General features: G+C 49.6%; 1 protein-coding gene across 2 annotated transcripts in view; it reads right to left on the bottom strand.

Annotated features, from left to right (window-relative positions):
* Positions 1 to 1,575: 1,575 nt before the first annotated feature.
* The window catches only part of LOC132388724 (zinc finger FYVE domain-containing protein 1-like), a 29,827-nt gene continuing 12,686 nt past the window's right edge, over positions 1,576 to 18,716 (bottom strand). The window contains exons 6-12 of one of the 2 annotated variants that reach the window (XM_059961112.1): positions 12,686 to 12,783; positions 12,142 to 12,259; positions 11,116 to 11,286; positions 9,515 to 9,695; positions 5,977 to 6,081; positions 5,371 to 5,485; positions 2,865 to 3,008 (exon numbers count right to left, since the gene is read on the bottom strand). In XM_059961112.1, the coding sequence (XP_059817095.1) occupies positions 2,999 to 3,008; positions 5,371 to 5,485; positions 5,977 to 6,081; positions 9,515 to 9,695; positions 11,116 to 11,286; positions 12,142 to 12,259; positions 12,686 to 12,783 (798 nt within the window). In that variant the 3' untranslated portion in view covers positions 2,865 to 2,998. Of the gene's footprint in view, positions 3,009 to 5,370; positions 5,486 to 5,976; positions 6,082 to 9,514; positions 9,696 to 11,115; positions 11,287 to 12,141; positions 12,260 to 12,685; positions 12,784 to 18,716 lie in introns of both variants that reach the window. The other variant, XM_059961111.1, reaches the window with a different exon arrangement.

Genomic DNA, 18,716 nt, shown 5'->3' with positions numbered 1-18,716 from the left:
GGCTGGGAACCCCTGCACTAAATCTTTCCTGACCAATTGCTTTTTGAAAGTTGTTAGGGCCTACCTCAACCACTGCCTCGCAGACCACCCTCTGCATGAAGTAGTCACCCCACAGATGCCTTCTAAATCTTTCCCCTCTTACCTGAAGTTTATTCCCTTTGGTTTAAGTTCCAATTTTGCTGGAGAAAAAGAACGTGTATTCACCCCATCCAAGAGCCACATGATTTGATATGACCCAAGGCACCCCTCAGTCTGGAACAGCCCTAAGCCTGCCCAACCTCTCCCCTATAAGGCCACATGGGATATGAGCAATTTAGGCCATCTGGATCACCAAGTCTGCTCCAGCGCTCCATCACAGCAAATGTATTATCCCTCTTAATGCCATTCGTGTCTTCTGCCCCTAACCCATTCATTCATTCATTCCTTATAACTCAGTCCCAGCAACATCCTTGTAAATGCTCTCTGTACTCTGTCAACCTCATTTATATCCTTCCTGCAGATTGTTGTTCCTTTCCACGCCTGAACTTAGTTTCCTATAGCACATGAGGCCGAGTTGCTAGCTCAACACACAACCCAGCAGGGAAAAGCAAAGCAGCACACAAAATGCTGGAGGAACTCAGCAGGTCAGACAGTGTCTATGGACAGAGTAACACACACAAAATGCTGGAGGAACTCAGCAGGTCAGACAGTGTCTATGGTCAGAGTAACACACACAAAATGCTGGAGGAACTCAGCAGGTCAGACAGTGTCTATGGACAGAGAAACGCACACAAAATGCTACAGGAACTCAGCAGGTCAGACAGTGTCTATGGAGAGAGTAACACACACAAAATGCTGGAGGAACTCAGCAGGTCAGACAGTGTCTATGTTCAGAGTAACACACACAAAATGCTGGAGGAACTCAGCAGGTCAGGCAGTGTCTATAGTCAGAGTAACACACACAAAATGCTACAGGAACTCAGCAGGTCAGACAGTATCTATGGAGAGAAGTACAGTTGACATTTCGTGCCGAGTCCCTCCTGCATTTTGTGTGCATTGCTTGGATTTCCAGCGTCTGCAGATTTTCTCTTTGTTTATGATCAGATGAAAGCGTAGAAGGAGCTGACGGAATCGAACCTGGAGCCACAACTCGAAGTCTGGTGAGGGTGCCACTACAACACCAGCTGGCTAATTCCTGTAGGTAGCTGACCAAAACGGCACACAATACACCACATTAGTGGTGTGTACAACTTCAACATAACATCCCAACTCCTGTACTCAATACTTTGATTTCTGAAGGTCAGTGTGCCAAAAGCTTTCTTTACGACCCTACCTACCTGTGATGCAACTGCCAGTGATATGAAATCTGATTCTGATTCGATGGACGGTGAGCTGGTAGAGGGATTATTGCACTCATGTCTTTGGGTTGTCAACTAGAAGATCAGCACCTACCAGATTCCTTTTCCTTCCTCCCTTCACCTATCACCTCCCAGCTTGTTACTTCACCCCCCCCATTCCCCCTCACCTGCCAACGTGTTCTCCCTCTCCTCCCCCCCCACCCTTCTTATCCAAGCATCTTCCCCCTTCCTTTCCAGTCCTGACGAAGGGCCTTGCTCCGAAACACCGACTATTTCTTTCCAAAGGCGTGGCCTGACCTGCTGAGTTCCTCCAGCGTTGTGTGCGCGCGTTGCTCTGCCTTTCGAATCCCACCAGAGAAAAAGCAGGGAGTGCTGGGCTGACCATGTCCCACACGCTCTCAAACCTCCGTCACTGTCCAATCGGACTCCTGGCCCCCTCTTGCATGGGGTGACCCAGACAGCGGTCACCTCATCTCCCACCCACTCATTTTCTGGTCTACCCCCTCAGGTACTAAAACTCGGGACCACCAGGCTCGGGGACAGTTTCTACCCCGCTGTTAGAGCATGCTTGCACATACCTCTTGTAGAATAAAGATGAATGTTTGATCTCCCAATGAATCTCGTTGCATTTTGTCCACCTGTACTATACCTTCTGTTACTGCATCACTATCTTCCAGGGCCAGCAAGACCGGCAGATTCTTACGGATGCTGATTCTAATAAACTCCAACAGACTTTTATTTCACATTAAACATGATAGCAGTATAATACATCTTTCAGTGAATCCAGTGTGTTCAAAGAGAGTGGGGGGGGAAAGACCCAGAGAGTTCCAGCTTGTCAAACCCTCCAGGAACGTGTAAGCACACTGCTTTGGTTCACAAGCCAGCTCAGAGTCCAGATACCTGCCCGCCATCCGGATCCGAGATCACAATCCGGACCAATTTGCTGGCACACAGACTAAATCCCTGCTTATAATCCAGATCCGGTACTGTGGACCCAGTCACTGGTACAGAGTCCAGATTCCCCCGCATAATGCAGATTGGGATCACGATCTGGACCAAGTGGCTGGTGCGGAGTCCGGGTTCCTGTTTGTCATCCCGATCTGGGAATCTGGACCAAGTCGCTGGAGCGGAATCCGGATCCTGCTCACAATCTGGATGCCCAGAGTCTGGCTTCAATCCTTTTCTCTCTGCTCATACAAGGATGCGCCTGCTCACGCTCCCAACGGATCCTGTCAAGGGTCTAGGGCCGAAACGTCGACTGTTCGCTCCCCTCCGCGGATGCTGCCTGACCTACTGTGTTCTTCCAGTGCTGGCGGGACCGCCAGGGTATTCCCACCAATCAGCCACCAGGGTAGCAAACAATCACCTGCAGGGAGCCCAGGATTGCTCGCGAGTCTCGTCCCTCGAGGTGGGAGGGGTCAACGGTCCCGCCCCGGGTTCACAGATCCCCGTTCTTCTGGCTGCAGTCCACGCACACCCGGACAGGGTGAACCCAGCCCCTGGAGGGCACCGTCCGCAGGCCGGGGGAGCAGGGGCCGCAGAAGCCTCGGCCGCAGGCCCGGCAGTGGTGACGGGAGGTGGTACCCGTGAAGGGCTTCCCGCACCGGTGGCACTCAGTGAGCTGGTTGTCAGGCACCCAGTAATCTGGCCTGGCCACATCCTTAACCAGCCCTGCAAAACAAAAACGCCAACAGGGAGTCACCTAATGTTCGTATGGGGGGGTGGGGAAGAGACCCCTTTTACCTTCCCTACTACCCTGCCCATATCAGCCTGGGTTTGCCCTCTAGAAGGATACCTACCAACACCACAACTCTGAACTGATTCCACGAACTACGGACTCGCTTTCAAGGACCTGGTGGTGTGGGACCTGAGGCTCATTGTGGTGAGTGAAGTTATCCACACCGGTTCAGGAGCCTGATGGTTGTGGGGTAATAACTGTTCCTGAACCTGGTGGTGTGGGACCTGAGGCTCATTGTGGTGAGTGAAGTTATCCACACTGGTTCAGGAGTCTGATGGTTGTGGGGTAATAACTGTTCCTGAACCTGGTGGTGTGGGACCTGAGGCTCATTGTGGTGAGTGAAGTCATCCACACTGGTTCAGGAGCCTGATGGTTGTGGGGTAATAACTGTTCCTGAACCTGGTGGTGTGGGACCTGAGGCTCATTGTGGTGAGTGAAGTTATCCACACTGGTTCAGGAGCCTGATGGTTGTGGGGTAATAACTGTTCCTGAACCTGGTGGTGTGGGACCTGAGGCTCATTGTGGTGAGTGAAGTTATCCACACTGGTTCAGGAGCCTGATGGTTGTGGGGTAATAACTGTTCCTGAACCTGGTGGTGTGGGACCTGAGGCTCATTGTGGTGAGTGAAGTTATCCGCTCTGGTTCAGGAGCCTGATGGTTGTGGGGTAATAACTGTTCCTGAACCTGGTGGTGTGGGACCTGAGGCTCGTTGTGGTGAGTGAAGTTACTCCTCAACCATCAGGCTCTTGAACCAGAGGGAATAACTTCACTGGCCCCATCACTGAAATGTCCCCACAACCAATGGACTCACTTTCAAGGACTCTTCATCTCACGTGCTTGATATTAATTGCCTATTGATTACTATTATCTGTTTCCTTTTGTATCTGCAGTGTTTTTGGCACAGTGGTCGAATGCTCAGTTACTGCAGTCTTTCTCTGATCCTTTTAGAGTTAGTATTCTATGGGTTTATTGTGAATGCCCACAAGAAAACGAATCTCAGGGTTGTAGATGGTGACGCTTACGTAGCTTGGCAATAAGTTAACTTTGAACTTTGAGCATTGTCGATAAAGGTCGTGAAGCATTGTTGGTGGGACCCCTACCACCCATCCCACCATCTCTTTGAGCCACTACTGTCAGGAAGCAGGCCTGCGCTGCACAATTGACTTACATCTTGGATTATATTTTACTAATTTAGTTGTGGTAACATTTTGCTTTATGTGCCATGTGTGACAGATGTTTTGTGGGTAGCTTTGCTTCATTTGGCTGTATATATTTACAGTCAGATTACAATAAACATTGAGACAGCAGGCGCGACTGTCAGAGGCCTCTGCACTCAAATAGTCGCTCTATTTCGATGGTGAGTGGGAGTCTGCTGGCTCCGAGCCGGGGGAACTCGAATAAGTGACGCTGCAGACTGTGACATCGGAACAGCAAGCTGCTGGCCTCCCCTCTCACTGAGGCAGGAGGGGTATCTCTCTCTCCCTCGCTAGTAAGAGAGAGCGGGCCTGTCGGAGATGTTGGGATAGACAGCAGCTCTTGATGGACTCTCGATTGCGGGCTTTGCTGTTCCTCGAGATGGGGAGGTTTGGTGCTGATGCTGAAAAGGGGGAGAGGGAGAGGGAGGGCTGATGATTCGGCTGCTGCTTGTGCGTGGGGGGGAGGGGGCTTTGGAGTTTGAGTGCTTTTCTGGCATTTGTTCTTCAGGTTTTGTTTTCTCTGTCTGGTGGATGTCTGTGAAGAGTAAGAGTTTCCAGTTGTATACATTCTCTATTAACTTGAACTTGGAGGGTCAAGCCTGAGTGACAATCCCCCCTCACCGGAGCATCGTAGCTCACAAAGCTGGCCAAACGAGACTCAGTCCCTCCAGCAGGATCCCAAGAGAGTTCCCCTGCTGGCTGCCCAGTCCCCGGCCAAGAGGTGTGGCTGCCTCACAGAGCAAGGCCCGGTGAAGCCCTGGATTCATTCCCCAGCCCCCGTGCCTGGTTTCAACCTCTCAATCGTAGCCGCAGTGGGGGGAGAACACCAATCAAACCCCTGCTGTCAGGGACGGGTCAAAGGGAGGGGGTGACTAAGGGAGAGTGACGGTGACGGGCCTGGGCCGGGCTGACCCAGGCAAGAAGTAAAGTACAGGAGGGTCTGCAGATACTGGAAATATCGAGCAACACACACAGAATGCCAGAGGAACAGCGTGGAGTCAGTCCATTTGGCCCTTCGAGCTGTGCTACCCCAGCAACCCACAGCCCCAATTTACCCTAACCTAACCACGGGACGATCGACAATGACCAGTTACCCTACCTGGCACGTCTTTGGATTGCGGGAGACCCGGAGCGAACCCTTGCATTCTCGGGGGGGGAGAGACATACAGAACCTGGAATGCCCCGATCAGTAACCATCACGCTAATGTGGTTTCCTGATAGAGAGATACACAAGGGAGGTGAGGGGCAGGCAAGGAGAAGGGGGTCCCTCTCTCACTCTTTTCCCCTCCTCCTACCCTGTCTCCCACAGTCTACTCCAGCCCTACCCTTCCACCTATCACCTCCTACTTCATCTCCCTCCATCCACCCACCTTTCCCCTCACCTGCTCTCACCTATCACCTCCCAGCTTCTCACTTCATTGCCCACCCCCCCACCCACTCACCTTCCCCCTCACCCACTCACCTTCCCCCTCACCCATCACCTACCAGCTTGGAACTATTCCCCCTCCCATTCCACCACCTTATTCTGGCTTCTACCCTCTTTCTCTGTTGTCCCGCTGAAGGGTCTCGGCCCAAAATAACATCTGTTTATTCCCCTCCATTGATCCAGCATTCTGCGTGTGTTATTCGGGCAAACTGTCCAGGAAAACCAACAGTCGACCGAACTGAGCCCAGGAGAGTGGGGGGAGCAGCTCACACTACGTACCAAGGGGATAATTGACGGCTGAAGACATCACCTCCAGAGTGCTCTGGGCCATCTCAGTGATCCTGCGTGCTAGCAATCCGCTACCATCCGCGGGCAGCACCTTCCCTGTGGAGAGATAGAGAACCAGGTCAAAACGAGCGGCAGGGAATGGCCTGAAGTCAGACTGGAGCCTCCCCCTCCCGGTGCATCTGCCTGACAGCACGCACTCCCCCCTCTCTCTTTTCTCGCTGCCATCAGGAAGGAGCTGCAGGAGCCTCAGGTCCCACACCACCAGGATCACGAACAGTTATTACCCCACAACCATCAGGCTCCTGAACCGGTGTGGATAACTTCACCCACCACAATGAGCCTCAGGTCCCACACCACCAGGATCGGGGACAGTTATTACCCCTCAACCATCAGGCTCCTGAACCAGTGTGGATAACTTCACTCACCACAATGAGCCTCAGGTCCCACACCACCAGGTTCAGGAACAGTTATTACCCCACAACCATCAGGCTCCTGAACCAGTGTGGATAACTTCAGTCACCACAACTCTGAACTGATTCCACAAACTACGGACTCACTTTCAAGGTCTTTACAACTCATGTTCTCAGTATTATTTAATTTTTTAAAAATTATATGGATGACTTGTCCTCTTTTGCACATTGGTTTTTCATCAATTCTATTGTAATTCTTTATTTTTTTTGTAAAGTGTCAAAGATATTCAAAAGTTTGTCTGGTCTCTGCCCCCACCCCTCACTAACTGCTGCTGGAGGAGGATGCTGGAGTCTTGTGTCTTGTTCAGGGTTCAATCTTTGCAGTTCAAGGATTGGACACTGTAGTTTATGTGTTTCTGTTCCTACTTTTAAAAATATATTTTTTCTGTTTTGTACTATTTTTAATCTATTTGATACACTTGTTGTAATTGATTTATTTAATTCTATATTATCATGTACGGCATTGAACTGCTGCTGCTAAGTTAACAAATTTCATGACACATGCCGGTGATAATGAACCTGATTCTGATTTTTGCTATTTTGACTGGGGCGGACTGGCCCTACAGTCGATGAACAACACTGCGCTAAATTGAACTGAACTGAACATTCCTAGACTGCTTAAGGACTTTGTGTTTTGTGATTTTTATTTGCCGATTGTGCGACTCGCTGTTTCTGCGTGTCGGATGTTTGACGGTTTCTTTGAACGGGTTCCAGTGTTACTTGGCTTTGTGACTGTCTGGGGGGAAGACAGATCTCTATGCTGTCTACATGCTTTGATACTATGAATCTTTGAAAATACATCTCAGGGTTGTATATGACTCACATGCTTCTGTAATGATTTTACTTTGAAAATCTCCCATCAGGAACTGCCTCACTCTCCCGGCAAGAGGAGAGAAGCCTTTTCTGACTTCCATAAGCTGAGAGAACTAATGCTCAGACAGCTGACTGCGGTAGGGAGCATCTCAATGAATACAGATCAATTAATATGATCAATGGAAGCACTTAGAAAGCAGCTCAGGCCATCAGTTAACAGCCGTCACTGCCTCCTGCTCTCTTTAACCAGCGGAGGAAGCAGGCCCCAACTGTCACTTGGTGTGGAGTGTGTGATTTATGCTCAGGTGCTGTCAGAAGTTCAAGGCCAAGATCAACTGTGCAGAGGTCAAGTCCAGTTGGTGACCAACAACCCCACTGGTGACCTTAACAGGTCCACAGGTGTAGGGTTAGGCCATTTCGTCTGTCAAGTCTGCTCTGTTCAATCATGGCTGATTTATTTTCCCCCTCAAAGTGCAAAGCAAATTTATTATCGAAGTACATATAGGACACCATATACAACTGAGATTCATTTCCTTGCACATGAATTCAAAGATTCAAAGTACATTTATTATCAAAATATGTAGTACACAACCCTGGGATTCGTCTTCCCCACAGACAGCCACGAAACAAAAAAAACACCGAGGAATCCGTTCAAAGAGAAACATCAAACCTGCGCCCCCCCCCCCCCAAACAAACAACAAATAGAGTAACAGCAAAAACAACCGAGCGAAAGCACAGAACATAAAACACAAAATTGAAATCCAGCTATATTCAGTTCAGCTCAGTATTCTTTATCGGCAGTCCACCCCGATCAAAACAAAAATCACAGAAAATAACTTTAAATAAAAGGAGCCACTGGGGGTGGGGGGGGGGGATGGTGAGAGGAAAAAGGGAAAAAGAGACAGAGACGGCCCTCCCCCCCACCTTCAGCAGCAGTGAGTGAGACGCTGGTAGTCGGTGCTGACCACTCAATGACTTCAAACCTCATCAGCGCTTTAATTGGTGAGAAATGGAGTCGATCATGCCCTGCCTCCAGGCTTCTTGGCCTCAAGGCCCCATACTTTGCTCGAAACCTCACCAGACACCATTGGAGACCGAAAAGTGCCAGATCGCTCAATCGGCCTTTGAACCTTTGAAAGCGAGTCCGTTGGTTGTGGGAACATTTCAATGATGGGGCAAGTGAAGTGCAGCCTATTCTCCTGCCTCCTCTCATATCCATTGATGCCCTTACTGATCAAGAACTTATCAACCCACTGACAACCATCTGTGACGATAAATTCCATAGATACACCACCCTCTGGCTCAAGAATTTCCCCCTCATTTCTGTTAGAAACATAGGAAACCTACAGCACAATACAGGGCCTTCAGCCACAAACCTGTGCCAAACATGTCCCCACCTTAGAACTACCAAGGTTTACCCCTAGCTCTCTATTTTTCTAAGCTCCATTTAGCCATCCAGGAGTCTCGTAAAAGACCCTATCGTTTCCACCTCCACCACCGTTGCCAGCAGCCCATTCCACGCACTCACCACCCTCTGAGTAAGAAACTTACCCCTGACATCTCCTCTGTACCTACTCCCCAGCAACTTAAAAATATGCCCTCTCATGCTAGCCATTTCAGCCCTGGGGAAATGCCTCTGACTATCCACACGATCAACGCCCCTCATCATCTTGTACACCTCTATCAGGTCACCTCCCATCCTCCGTTGCTCCAAGGAGAAAAGGCCGAGTTCACTCAACCTATTCTCATAAGGCATGCTCCCCAATCCAGGCAACATCCTTGTAAATCTCCTCTGCACCCTTTCTATGGCTTCCACATCCTTCCTGTAGTGAGGCGACCAGAAATGAGCACAGTACTCCAAGTGGGGTCTGACCAGGGTCCTATATAGCTGCAACATTACCTCTCGGACATTCCTCTATTGTGAGGCTGTGCGTTTTGGGCCTACACTTCCCTCACCATAGAGGAACATCCTCTCCACATCCATTCTATCTAGGTCTTTTTTCAATATTCAATAGCTTTCAATGAGACACCCCCCCACCCTTCTTCCAAACTCCAGTGAGCACAGCCACAGTGCCTTCAAAAGCTCCTCACACATTAACCCTCTCATTGCCGGGATCACAGCTGCAGCCTGACCTGTGTGTGGCGTTTTGTACGCAGAGGCCAACCCTGATCCTCCACTGGCAACACAGAGGCTCCGGGTGTTGGGATTTGACTTTGCTCCCTGCCCTGCCCCACGCGGACATTACCTGTGCCGTTGCCCCTGGCTCTGAAGCAGCTGTCGCAGACGCGGACGGCAGCCGTGCCCCAGCCGCGCTCTGGGACGGGCATGCTCTCGCTGGAGCAGGAGTCGCAGCACCCCTCCCCGCATGCCCGGCAGTGATGTTTCCGCTCCCCGGGTCCGAACGCCTTCCCGCAATGGTGGCATTCCTGCGGGGAGAGGTGGGGCTTCCGTTAGGGGGTAGTCACTGCGGTCCCCAGATCTGCCCACCCGCCCAAGATCCATGGGAGATACACCAGAGACCTTGAAGAGGCCATCTGGCCCATCGAGTTCATACCAGGCAAGAGCGCCAATGGAGTGAACATCACCTTTACCTGTCCTGGTCCAATCATGAAAACAGGCCCTTCAGCCCACAATGTTATGCTGACCTTCAAGCCTACCCAAGATCAGTCTAACCTTTCCCTCCTACATGGCACTCAATTTTTCTACAGTGCAGGCGACCCGGGTTCAATTCCCAGTGTTGACTGCAAGGAGTTTGTATGTTCTTCCGTAACCGTGTGGGTTTTCTCCGGGTGCTCTGGTTTCCTCCCACAGTCCAAAGACCTACCAGTTGGTAGGTTAATTGGTCATTGTAAATTGTCCTGTGGTTAGGCTAGGGGTAAATCTGGGGATTTCTGGCTCAATGGGCCAGAAGGGTCCATCTCAATAAATAAATAAAAACAAATAAATTAAAATTCTGCCCCCTCGTGTTAGCCTGTAACCAGGTGGGTGGGGAGAAGGACAGGCTGTGCCCACTGCTCTCCCATTCCTTCGTCACACCCTTTCAGGGCATCTTACAACATATGGATGCGCTCCATCATGCCCTGGGTGTTTGGAAGTTCTGCAGAATCCTTTCTGCTCTTTTCCCGTGAACAGGTTTCCCTCGTCTTGTTGCTGCCAGGGAGGAGCCAGGAGCCTGAAGGTATGTATTCAACATTTCAGGTTCTTGTCTTGTCCTGTCCAGACTGCACTAACTGCTGCCACTGGGCTATAAACGTGCAGGAGCAGAGTGTGGTTAAGAGCCTTGCTCGAGGACACACACGCTGCATCAGCTGAGGCTCGAACTAACGACCTTCAGGTCGCCAGCCCAAAGCCTTAACCACTTGGCCACACTTCTTCCCCTCCACCAGCGGATTCCTGAACACCATCAATTCCTGCATTGATTCCTGAACCAATGCAGGATGATGAATGAAGTCACTGTCAGGCTGTCTAAGGTCCCTCACGTTTCTGCCTCTACACCACACCAGGCAGTGTGGTCCACACACCCACCACTCACTGTGTAAAAACCTACCTCTGATATCTCCCCCCCCCCCACCCCCCAATACTTTCCAGCAATCATCTTAAAATCACCATCATTACAGGCCACGTGGGCAATCAAGGTCTTTCCCGGTATTCTCTGGCTATCCGCAAGATCTCTGCAGGTATATTTCAGAAAGTGTCCGCTGAGCGCAAGTTTTACATCGTCCCTGCAGGAGAGGGAAGGAGGCAGCATGGAGTGGGAGAAGCATCTCGGACCCTGGAGCACCAGAGTGGGACTTGAACCCTTCACCCCTCTCCACCTGTTCCTAACCCGGCTGGGGAGGGACTCACGGTTATCTGGGAGTTTGGGATCCAGTAGTCCGGGGCGACGTGGTCGGTCAGCCAGGCCGTGAGCGCCCGAGTTGGGCCACTGCCGTACTCGCTGACGGACTGGATGACGTTGCACACGTTGTCCAGCATCCCCCGAGCTCTGTTACTGCTCCCCCTCAGCCACGATTCACACTGCAAAATACACAGACAGACACCACGTTGGCGCAGTCTCACCCCCACAGCAATTCAGAATTTACCATCAACAGACATATACGCTCAGCAATCACATGCCCCTCCCACCGGTGCTGCCCTCTAGTGTTCACTTAGTGAATCAAGCTGGATTGCACTGGTCTGCAGCTGCACCAGCCGGCGTGCGACGAGGAACTGCTACGTGCTTGTTCTTATAGAAACATGGCTACAGGACAACATCCATGCATCATCAATCTGCAGGCCAGGACACTCGGGGGTTTGGACTGTTGCTTCTCTGTGACTGTGCTTTTTTCTGCTATTGTAATTAGGTGTTCAACATATACCTTGTGCTGTGCATGACGGTTGGTATGGGTTTTGCACCTTGACCCCGGAGGAACCCTGCTCCATTTGGCTGTTCAGCTGTGTACGGTTGAACGACAACTGAATGAACGATGTTGATGCAGCTACAACGAAGGCACGGCAGTGTCTATATTGCATTGGGAGTGTGAGGAGATTTGGCATGTCACCAAAGACCCTACAGACATACTGTGGAGTGTGTTCCAACTGGCTGCATCACCGGCTGGAATGCTAGGAGGGTGGGGGTGGCAGCTTCTTCCCCTCTGTCATCCTTTTTCTGAATGGACCTGTGAACACTACCTCACTTACAGTTGTTTTTTATGTATCACCACATAACAACAAATGTCACTACGTAGGCCAGCGATGTTAAACCCAACTCTGATTTGCATATTTCGATAACATATTTACTTTGTGCTTCTGATGGTAAACACAACTTTGACCTTCAGTTCCGAGGCCGCAAGGCAACGGAACCCCCACTCTGCAGTGAGGCACAGGACTCACCCCCAGCCAGATGTGCCTCAGCTCCGCACGCACAACCGAGCCCTCTGGGTCTTGGTTCCCAATCCAGTATTGCCGACTGCGATAGATAATCCCGCAGTTTGGACATTCCAGCACATACCTACGCAGAAACACAACACCCAGCGTTGTCACAGTATTCTTCAGATTCATTTATCACACATTCACTGAAACGTAGCCAGCCGGTGGTGAAGTGGCATCTTCGAGGCCAGCGGTCCCGAATTCAAATCCAGTTGGCTTCCCATCCGTGCTTTGCGTTGGGTTAGCAAAGCGGTCTGATAAAAATCAGACAAAAATGCGAAAGAAACGGTAAGGCTGCTGCCCAACGCACCACGAGGCGTGGAGAGGAGCCACATGGAAACAGAAATGTATCGCTTGTGTTAACGACCAGTGCGACCCAAGGGCGTGCTGACGACAGCCCAGTGCCAACGTAGCATGCGCGCAACGCTCAGCGGACTCTGGCCGTGCAGTGGTCACCAAGACGCCGTGCCTCCCCCCCGCCCCCCCTCAACAATCGCACTCAACTCACCCTGACCAGGCATAGGTGGCCAACCCGAGCCACTGGCCGTCTGTGGAGGAAGAGGTCTTGGGGCTGACGGTCACCTCGAGGCCGTGCTTGAAACAAGTCTGGGTGGAGGAAGAGGAAAGAGACCGAGTGAGCAGAGGACTGGGAGGTCCCTGGGGTGACTGACCCCCGACAAGGCAATCAATGGGTGCTCTAACCCAATGGATGGAAGTGGAGTACAGATCAAAGGGGATTACCTTCCGCCACTCTGAGAGAATATTCTAGATCACTACAATGTGTGACAGTCAACACTTCACTGCCCTGACACCTCTCTGACTCAAAAAATACATCCAATTTTTTTTGCCATGAGCAAGATCTAAGATGCCCACCATCTGGGCCATGCCATCTTCTTGAAGCTACCATCACACAAGTACAGAATGCCAAAGTCCCTCTCCACCAGCTTCAGGAACATCTAGACTCACCTAGACTAGCCGAAAGCTCCTGAGCAAACACCCAAAATGCCAGACTGAGATGTCTGAACGTGAGGAGAATCTCCAAACATTCTCCTAAAGAAAAGGCGTCCTTGCTTCAGAAACCCAACAAAATGATGCTGTGCTGTGAGGGTCCCAGCCCGAAACGTTGACTGTTTACTCCTCTCGGTAGATGCTGAGTTCCTCCAGCATTTTGTGTGTGTTGCCAGCATCTATTAAATCTTCTTATTCTGGCTTCTTCACCCTTCCTGTACAACCCTGGGTTCCTCCAGCATTTTAGATCATACAGTACAGGAGCAGAATTAGGCCATTTGGCCCAGTGAATCTGTTCTGCATTTCATCATGTCTGATCCATTTCCCTCTCAGCCCATCTCTTACCTTCTCCCCATATCCCTTCATGCCCTGACTAATCAAGAATCTATCAACCTCTGCCTTAACTATACCCAATGACTTGCTCTCCACAGCCATCCTTGCAATGAATTCCACAGGTACATCACTCTCCGGCTAAAGAAATTCCTCTCACTTCTATCCTAAATGGACATCCTTCTATTCTGAGGCTGTATCGTCCAGTCCTAGACTCACCACCATAGGAAACATCCTCTCCACATCCACTCTATCCGTGTCCTCTGATCCTAGACTCCCCCACTGTAGGAAACATACTCTCCACATCCACTCTATCTGTGCCCTCTGGTCCTAGACTCCCCCCACTATAGGAAACATCCTCTCCACATCCACTCTATCTGTGTCCTCTGGTCCTAGACACCCCCACTATAGGAAACATCCTCTCCACATCCACTCTATCTGTGTCCTCTGGTCCCAGACTCCCCCACTATAGGAAACATCCTCTCCACATCCACTCTATCTGTGTCCTCTGGTCCTAGACTCCCCCACTATAGGAAACATCCTCTCCACATCCACTCTATCTGTGTCCTCTGGTCCTAGACTCCCCCACTACAGGAAACATCCTCTCCACATCCACTCTATCCGTGTCCTCTGATCCTAGACTCCCCCACTGTAGGAAACATCCTCTCCACATCCACTCTATATGTGTCCTCTGGTCCTAGACACCCCTACCATAGGAAACCTCCTCTCCACATCTATTTCTTCAAAGAATTCCAACAGATTGTTCAGCAAGATTTTCCCTTAAGAAAACCACGCTGATTACGGCCTATTTTGTCAAGTGCCTCCAAGTACTCTGAAACCACATCCTTAACAGTCAACTCCAATTCTCCATTCTTGAAGAGTGGAACGACATTTGCAATTTTCCATACCTCCAGAACCATGCCCGAATCTATTGATCCTTGATCATTACTAATGCCTCCACAATCTCTTCAGCCACTTCTTTTGGAACCCAGGGGTGTGCACCATTTTGTCCAGATGACATCACCATCAGATCTTTCAGTTTCCCTAGCACCTTCGTCTTATTAATGGCAACTTCACTCTCTTCTGTCCGCTTAAACTTTCCAACTTCTGGCCTACTGCTAGTGCCTTCCACAGTGAAGACTGACGCAAAATATAAATTTCAGCTCATCCACCATTTCATTGTCCCCCAATACTCCCTCTCCAGCATCATTTTCCAGCGGTCCAAAATCTACTCTTGCCTCTTTTACTCTTCATGTATCTGAAGAAACTTTTGGTATCCTCTTTAATATTATTGGCTCGCTTTCCTTCATTTTCCATCTTTTCATTCTTTCTGATTTTTTTAGTTGCCTTCTGTTGGTTTTTAAAAGCTTCACAATCCTCTAACTTCCCACTAATTTTTACTCCATTATAAGCATTCTCTTTGGCTTTGACTTCCCTCGTCCACCACGTTTGCATTATCTTGTCTTTAGAATACTTGTTTGGAATACATCTATCCTGTGCCTCCACATTGCTCCCACTATCCTTGCTAGTGTTTCCTTCCAACCAACTTTGACCAGATCCTCCCTTGTGCCTCTGTAATTCCCTTTATACCGCCGAGGCATTTGACTTTAGTTTCTCCTTCTCAAATTGCAGGGTGAATTCTATGATATTAAGACCATAAGAAACACGAGTTGAATTAGGCCATTTAACCCGTTGAGTCTTCTCCGCCATTCAATCATGTCTGAACCTTTCCCCCCCCCCCCCCCCCCTCCTCATTCTCACTCCCTGGCCTTCTCCCTGTAACACTTAATGCCATATCCAATCAAGAAACTATCAAGCTCTAGCCTAAAATCACCCAACAACCTGGCCTCCTCTGCTGCCTGTGGTAATAAAGTCCACAAATTCTCCACCCTCTGGCTAAAGAAATGTCTACACGTGTTTTAAATGGACACATCTCTACCCTGAGGCTGTGCGCTCTTGTCCTAGACTCCCGCACCATAGGAAACATCCTTTCCACATCTACTCTAGGCCTTTCAGCATTCGAAAGGTTTCAATGAGATCCCTTGCATACTTCTGAATTCCAGCGAGTACAGACCCAGAGCCATCAAACGTTCCCCATAAGATAAGCCTTCCATTCCCGGAATCATTGTCGTAAACTTCCCCTGAACACCCCCTGCCCCAATGCTAGCACCTCTTTTCTAAGATGAGGGGCCCAAAACTGTTCACAATACTCAAGGTGTTGCCTCACCAGTGACTTATAAAGATTTGGCATCACATCCCTGTTCTTGTATTCTAGACCTCTTGAAATGAATGCCAACATTGCATTTACCTTCCTCACCACAGACTCAACCTGCAAGTTAACCTTCAGGGTGTTCTGCACAAGGACTCCCAAGTCCCTTTGCATCTCAGATTTTTTTGATTTTCTCACCGTTTAGAAAATAGTCTGCACATTTATTTCTACTACCAAAGCACATGACCATGCATTTTCCAACATTGTATTTCATTTGCCACTTTCTTGCCCGTTCTCCTAATCTGTCTAAATCCTTCTGCATTTTACCTGTTTCCTCAACTCGACCTGCCCCTCCACCAATCTTCATATCATCTTCAAACTTGGCAACAAAGCCATCTATTCCATCATCTAAATCATTGACATACAGCATAAAAAAGTGGTCCCAGCACCGATCCCTGCGGAACACCACTAGTTACTGGCAGCTGACCAGAAAAGGATCCTTTTATTCCCACTCGCTGCCTCCTACCAATAAACCAATGTTTTAACCATTTTTGTAACTTCCCTGTAATACCATGGGCTCTTAACTTGGTAAGCAGCCTCATGTGTGGCATCTTGTCAAATGCCTTCTAAAAATCCAAATATACAATATTCACGGCATCCCCTTTATCTATTCTACTTGTAATTGCCTCAACAAATTCCAAAAGGTTCGTCAGGCAGGATTTTCCCTTAAGGAAACCACGCTGACTTTGTACTATCTTGTCCTGTGTCACCAAGTTCTCCATCACCTCAACCTTAACAATTGACTCTAGCATCTTCCCAACCACTGAGGTCAGGCTAATTGGTCTATAATTTCCTTCCTGCTGCCTTCCTCCTTTCTGAAAGAGTGAAGTGACATTTGCAATTTTCCAGTCGGCTGGCACCATGCCAGGGTCTAATGATATCAAGATCACTTGACCCCCAAGGGTTCCTTTACCTTAAGCTCTCTTCATTACACAACACCCAATCCAGAACAGCTGATCCCCTAGTTTGCTCAACCACGAGCTGCTCTAAAAACCCATCTCACAGGCATTCTAGAAACTCCCCCACTTGGGATCCAACACCAACCTACCAGTTCATTGAAATCCCCATGACTACTGTGACATTGCCCTTTTTACATGCCTTTTCTACCTCCTACTGTAATTTATAACTCACATCTTTGCCACAGTTCAGGGGCTGGTATACAATTCCCATTGGGGGTTTCTTTTAACCCTTGCAGTTCCTTAGCTCTACCCACAAGTATTCTACATCTTCCGATCCTCTGTCATCTAATGATTTGATATCATTTTTTACCAACAGAGTCCAGCCAACCCATCTGCCTTCCTGCCCATCTTTTTGATACAATGTGCACCCTTGAACATCAAGCAACCAGCTATTATCCTCTTTCAGCCATGATTCAGTGATGCTCACAACTTCATACCTGCCCATCTGTAACTGTGCTGCAAGATCACCCACCTTACTCTGTATACCGCACGCATTCAGTCCTGTATTCATCGTCCTTTGCGATTTTGCCCCTCCTTTACAATGCAGTCATCCGGTTGACTGTAATTTTGCCCTATCGTCAGCCTGTCCTTGCTAGTAGTCTCACTACACACTGCCTCCATAAACAAATGCATGTGCATTCAGCATCTGCAGAATCTCTTGCGTAATTGATGCTGTAATTGTTTTGCCATTATGTAATCAGAATGCTCTTCCCCCAGCTGAATGTGATATTAATAACTCGTGTGCTTTTTTAAAGATGCGCTGAAACTGAACTGGGCACTCCCAAGTATGAATCACCACTGAGTCCCTGACTATTGCCCCTCTAAAGGGACAGAGGGTGCCATCAAGTCCTGCACAATGGTCCTTCTGGACTATCGTGGGTGGGAAGGGGGAGACGGACTTTAGATCACATGGCCCTGCTACTCAGCACCGGACAGTCCAGGGGCATCTTGGAGAGGAAACAAAAAACTAGTCGGCAGGTCAGGCAGCGTCTGCAGAGGGTAGAATGCCGTTAGCATTTCTCTCAACGGCCTTCCAGCAGAACAGGAAAGGTGAGAAAAGGCTTTAGTTTTAATTTGCAGAAAGGGTGGGGGTAGGAAGGTTAGGACAAAGGGAATGTCTCTGATAGGGTGTGGACAGGGTTGCTGTGATGACGTGTTATCTAAGAAGCCGTCTGATTGGCAGATTAATGAGGACCACTGAGGGCATCCTGTGTTTTGCCTGTGGAGTATTTTGTGGCGAGGTGGCGCCAGTGACGAACGCCAAAATCCCGTAGACAACTCATGGAGCGGCTAGACATTCTTCTTTAAAATATATTTCTTACCCGGATCTGAGACCAACTGCAGCCTGTAAATTCCACTTTAAGAATGTATCTTTGAGCCGACCGAATGATTTGTCCCTGTTGTCAAATCTTCGGGGATTCAGTGAGGTTGAGCAGGGTCGGTCATCAATTCCTAACGGCAGAATGTGAACCCGCGGCCGGCTCCATTACTCCACTCCGATTAGAGCGTCGAGCAAGATTAAAACTGAAGAGTGAAAACGAACGGGTGTCCTGCTTTTCACCCGTCTCCCTTTCGCCGCTGCCAGTGGAAGGCGCGCGAGTCTTGGGTCGCAGTTCGATTGCCTTGGCGGCCCATGGCTGTGGAATCCTTTTCAAGAGACTCTGCAGTTCGATGACCGATGCCCTCGATGCTGGGCGCAATCCACAGCTGTGGACTCACTTTCCGCGTCTCTGCCGTTCACGCTCCATGCTTTCTTCACTCCTTTTCACGCCACCTCGGCGATGTGACTGCCGTGTTTCAGCGCGGAACTGGCTCTGCACGCACGCTGTGGCCTGCGGCTGCTGACACCGTGCTGAACTCGGAGGCTGCGGGTCCTGGACCGTTCGGGGACCGAGCAGTGTAACGATGTTCAATGCTCACTGTGTTATTCACTTGGTTTTTGCCAGGTGTTTAAATGGACATTTGGTGCTTTC

Source organism: Hypanus sabinus, unplaced genomic scaffold, assembly GCF_030144855.1.
Source record: "Hypanus sabinus isolate sHypSab1 unplaced genomic scaffold, sHypSab1.hap1 scaffold_389, whole genome shotgun sequence".
Lineage (NCBI taxonomy): Eukaryota > Metazoa > Chordata > Chondrichthyes > Myliobatiformes > Dasyatidae > Hypanus > Hypanus sabinus.
This window is presented reverse-complemented; position numbering and strand designations above follow the sequence as displayed.